Here is a 4,573-nt window from a genome sequence, read left to right on the forward strand (position 1 = left end):
TGTGCGTTGGGGCTGTCTGCTGTGCAGCGTGTCTCTTCTCTCCTCCCTGCAGACCCCAGCTGTTGAGGCGATATTGAATGATGGCGACGGTGCGCCGCTTTGTGTGGGTGCTGGCCGCTGCTCTGTGCTGCACGGCCTTGTGCGTGACTGGTGGTGGTGTCCCTGGGCTTCCCACAGATGTTGCGGCGGAGGAGTCGAGGGTAAGTGCACTTCTGGAATCCGTAACGAGAGCCAGCGATGCTGTGACGGATTCGACAAAAAGATTGAATGAGGCTGAGAAGGGAGTGGAGAAGGCCCAGGCATTATTTGCTAAAGCCAATGGCGAAGCAGAAGTGGAGAGAAAGAATCTGGAGAAGGCTGAGGCTGTGGTACTTGAGTTTGAGAGCGCACTGGGTGCGGCTGCTGAAGGAGTGAAGACTGAAGAGAAGAAGAAGGCCACAGCTGAGGAGGAAGTGCGGAGGGCTGATGAGAGGAAGAATGTTGCTCAGGGAAAATTGGATACCCAGAATGCGTTGGTCATGGATGCGCAGGCGAAAAGTCTCGTGGATACGAAGAATGCTGAAGCGGCGTTGAGCGAAGCCAAGAATGCAGCACAGGAGGCCCGCACCAAACTGGACGAAGCTGATGCTGCAGCGGAGAACGCGAAGAGGGAAAAAACAGCAGCGACAGGTGTAGCACGAAATGCCAACGGTGCCATAGAGCGCGCCCATACTGCAGCAGAGAGTGCCAGAGAGATCTTGAAGACGGTATCAAGTGCAACGGAGGTGTTTTTGCGTGTTGCTGGTGACGCGGAGAAGGCTGAAGGGAACGTCAAGGAGGCAGCGCTGGCGGCAGAGAAGGTGGCGGAGCTGGCTGATGCAGCAGCGGATGAATATTTCCGTTCATCGGGTGACACAATACCCGAAGAAAAAGTTGCCATCGTCCTGCAGTCTGCTGAAAATGCAAGGACGAAGATGACTGAGTCAGTTGATGTGGTTCACAATGCCAAAAGCGACGCTGAGAAAGGGATTGCAATGCTTAATGGATTCGAAGAAGCTGCCAATCGTGCACTTGAGAATGCTAGAGCGGCCGAGGCATTCTGCAGTGATGCGGAAAGAATTTCTGCAGAGGAAATGGCGAACGGTGCCAAGGGTGAAACAAAGAAGAAGGCTGCGGAGGCAGCGAAGCGGGCAAGAACAGCAGCGGATCTTCTCCTTATGACTCTGAATAATCTTGCGGAAGCAAGGGGCTATGCCACTACAGCAACGCGGGACGCTCAGATCGTAGTGCGCGACGCTGGGTATGTGAAAAGTAAAATTGAGAGGGTTATAGGCGATTTAAGAACTCAGCCGACTCAATACATGAAGGATGCAGCAAGTGGTGCTCTTCAGGCAGCAAAGGACGCTAGGAACCTGGAGAAACAAACACAAAAGCTGGCGTCGAGTGGTAAGGACGCATCAGGGAAGACTTCTTTGGCGGCTGCACATGCTGGAAAAACAGCAACTGCCTTAGTCGAGGCGAAGACATTTGCTGAAGAGGTGAATCAGCATGCTGGGGTGATAAAAGCAGCGGCTGCAGCTGCGCTTGCAGATGCTGAAAGGCAGAAGCAAGTCGCCACTGAAGCACTGAGTAAAGCCGAAAAGGACAAGGCAAGCGCTTCGGCGGCGCTGGAGACGGCGACGGAACAGGAGGCTGCTGCTAAGACTGCGCTGCAGGAGGCCCAAGAGGAAAACAAAGCCGCGCAGGATGAACTGGAAAAGGCCCAAAGCAACAGGGACTCTGCCGTGACGGCGTTGGATACAGCCACGCAAAAGAAGACTGCCGCTGAGCGGGAGCTGCAAGAGGCACAGAAGAAGACGGTGGCCGCTGAACAGGCGTTGGCAACAGCCGTGAGAGGGAGGTCCGCTGCTGCTGAAGCACTGGCAGCATCGAAGGAACGGAAAACAGCCGCTGAGCGAGCGCTGGCAGCAGCAGTGAAAGAGAGGAAAACTGCTGAAAAAGCCCTGAGGGAAGCCGAAGAAGAAAAAGAAGCTGCCGAAAAAACACAGAAAGAGGCACAGGAGAGGGAAGTGGTGACTGAACAGGCGCTGGCAACGGCGGAGGAGAAGGAACGACGGCGTGTCTCCGTTGATGCCCCGAAGCAGCTGCAGCAGATGAAGCCTCCTGCCCCTACTCCCGATCCTGTCTCCACGCCTGGGATGGCTAGCGATACCTCCACTAATGCGGTTGACGGTCTCCCCGCTGCTCCTTCACATGGCGCACCACAGGCGAGGCTTGAGGGTCCCTTGGCCTCTCCGGTGGAGCAGTTGAATGAAAGTGCCGCCGGTGCTTCTGCTGCTGCTTCTGTGCCGACACGTGATGAGGACCGATCTCGACCGGGAGCTTCGATGAGTGCCCAGCCGGGGACGGAGCCGGTGCAGGCTACAGACAGCGCTGATGAGAGTGCCGTGGAGCAAGCAGAGTCAGTGATGGAACCTGCAGTGCCTGCACGTGTTACGGATGTGCAGGAGGGGCAACCAGTTGTAGGTGGCGTGGTTCCCGCCCCTGCGGGTGCACTGAAGAGCGACTTGGGCGGGATGCTGCAGGAGGCCGGCGGCCTGGACAGCAGCGACAACCCTGTGTGGCTTCGCACACCGCTGCTGCTGCTGCTGCTGCTTCTGGGTGCCGTGGCCTGTCTGGGAGCGTACTGAGCGGGGAGCGCACGGTGAGATGATGCTCCCCACTTAATTGTGTGCGCTCTAAACGGTGGGGCACACCTGTGTGGTATAATTGTTTTGCTTTCGTTTCCTTGCTGCCCCACTGTGGGCCTGGCGCCGCTCCATTAAACCTCGACGGTACATTCACTGTGCTCGATACCGTCGTTGGGAGGCGTCACTCCCCCTGTTTCTCTTGCGTGGGCGTTGCTTGGCGCATGACTGTGTGCCGTCCACTATGCCGCTCCCTCTTTAAATGATTCTTTTATATGCTTTGCACACACTTTTGCCTTCTGCCCCCTTGCTGTGTGTGGGTCCCGCACACGAGACGCATAGAGACAGGCTCGCTTGCTTGCGGCCATGCGTGTGCACATTCGCACGGGGAGCCACCACGACTGCGTGGATTATCTTTTCTGTTAAACATGGGATTGGTGGGGATTTGTTTCCTGCAGGGTCTGTGCTTTCCCCACCAACCGGTTTCTTCCTTAATTTGCTGTTTATAATTTGTGCGGATCATCGTGTGTGGTGCGCAGACTGAGCTGCTGCTTCTCTCCCCTCCATTCCGCGCGTACTACCCCTTTTGTGTGTCTCTTTTCTCCTCCCTGCAGACCCCAGCTGCTGAAGCGATATTGAATGATGGCGACGGTGCGCCGCGTTGTGTGGGTGCTGGCCGCTGCTCTGTGCTGCACGACCCTGGGCGTGACGGCTGCTGCTGAGAGCGCTGTGCTTCCCGCTGTTGGTACTAGGGAGGCAGCGCAGGCGAAGGTGGAGGCCTTTGCTAAAGATGTGTCAAAAGCCGGGGATGTACTGCGCCTTGCTGAGGAGGCTTATTCCAGAGCTGGAGAGGCAAAGAGTATGGTCGATAATTTCGTGCAGAAGGCGACCAAAGCAAAGAAGAATGCCGAAACAGCAGAGAGTATGGTAAAGGAGACAGTGACAAGTATTACCAAAGGAGAGAGTGAACTGAAGAAGGTTGCGGAGTTGAATATTGCTTCAGGTCAGGCAGTGCCATTTGATGTGAAGGATCTCACGGCTGGTGCTGAGGATGCAAAAACTGCGGTGGAAAAGGCCACGAGTGCTGCGGGAAATGCCACTGAGGCGAAGAAGTTACTCGTGGAGGCGATGGACCATGCAAAGAAAGTACTGGACCGCGCAAAGAAGTTGAAGGAACTGCCAGCAGAAGCAAATCCGAAGAGCGCCCTGGATTTTTTGAACGGCATCCAGGAGGCGAAAAAAATAGTTGTTGCAACGCCGCCGAAACCCCCTGCAGTAAAAGTGACATTTGAGAATGAAAACTTTGTTGCTGTACTTCTTGTTCTAAGTGGCCAAATGGCTGTGGAGCAGATTGAGCAGGCACTGACGAGTATCAATAAAGCAGTAACTCATGCTTCAGACGCTAAAGATAATGCTGCCAACGCAGAAAAGTCTTTGAAAACCCTTGTGAACACAGAAGGAAAAGTAACCATAACCGAGGAGGGCAAGCAGTTTGCGAAAAAGGCAAATAAAGCTGCCGGAGGTGCAATGACGAACGCAAAGACAGCAGAAACGAGTGCTAACCAAGCCGTTCAGAGTATTGATAATGCAGTGACAGCAGCCGAGCAGGTGAAGAAACATTCAGACACAGCGTTAGACCCCGCTAAAGCGGCAGTCGACGCGGCTAAGAAAGCGAAGGCCAAGGCGGATGCTGCGCTGGCCGATGCAAGGAAAGAGTTGAAGAAATTCCCCAAGAAAGTGGAGAAGCCTGAGACGCAGCTACCCAAGGCGGAGGAACCGTCCACTGACCACAAATCCAGCCAGGCAGAAGTCACTGGACCCCTGCCGACGGACCAACCTGCCAAGACGCAGGAAAAAGTCAGTGGGACTGCAGGCGGATCTAACATTGGGGTGAAAGACGGCAGCGA

General features: G+C 55.2%; 2 protein-coding genes across 2 annotated transcripts; both read left to right on the forward strand.

Annotated features, from left to right (window-relative positions):
- Window positions 1-77: 77 nt before the first annotated feature.
- On the forward strand, window positions 78-2,669 carry DQ04_11861000 (hypothetical protein; the record flags this gene model as incomplete). Its single annotated transcript, XM_009316626.1, has 1 exon — window positions 78-2,669. One exon carries the CDS (start codon window positions 78-80, stop codon window positions 2,667-2,669), a length of 2,592 nt encoding a protein of 863 aa, XP_009314901.1.
- Window positions 2,670-3,305: 636 nt separating this feature from the next.
- On the forward strand, window positions 3,306-4,573 carry DQ04_11861010 (hypothetical protein; the record flags this gene model as incomplete). The annotated part of the gene is made up of 1 exon (XM_009316627.1): window positions 3,306-4,573. A coding segment is annotated over one exon (1,268 nt), but the record flags the coding sequence as incomplete, so codon positions are not given.

This window comes from Trypanosoma grayi (genome assembly GCF_000691245.1).
Source record: "Trypanosoma grayi strain ANR4 Tgr_1186_V1, whole genome shotgun sequence".
Classification (NCBI taxonomy): Eukaryota; Euglenozoa; class Kinetoplastea; order Trypanosomatida; family Trypanosomatidae; genus Trypanosoma; species Trypanosoma grayi.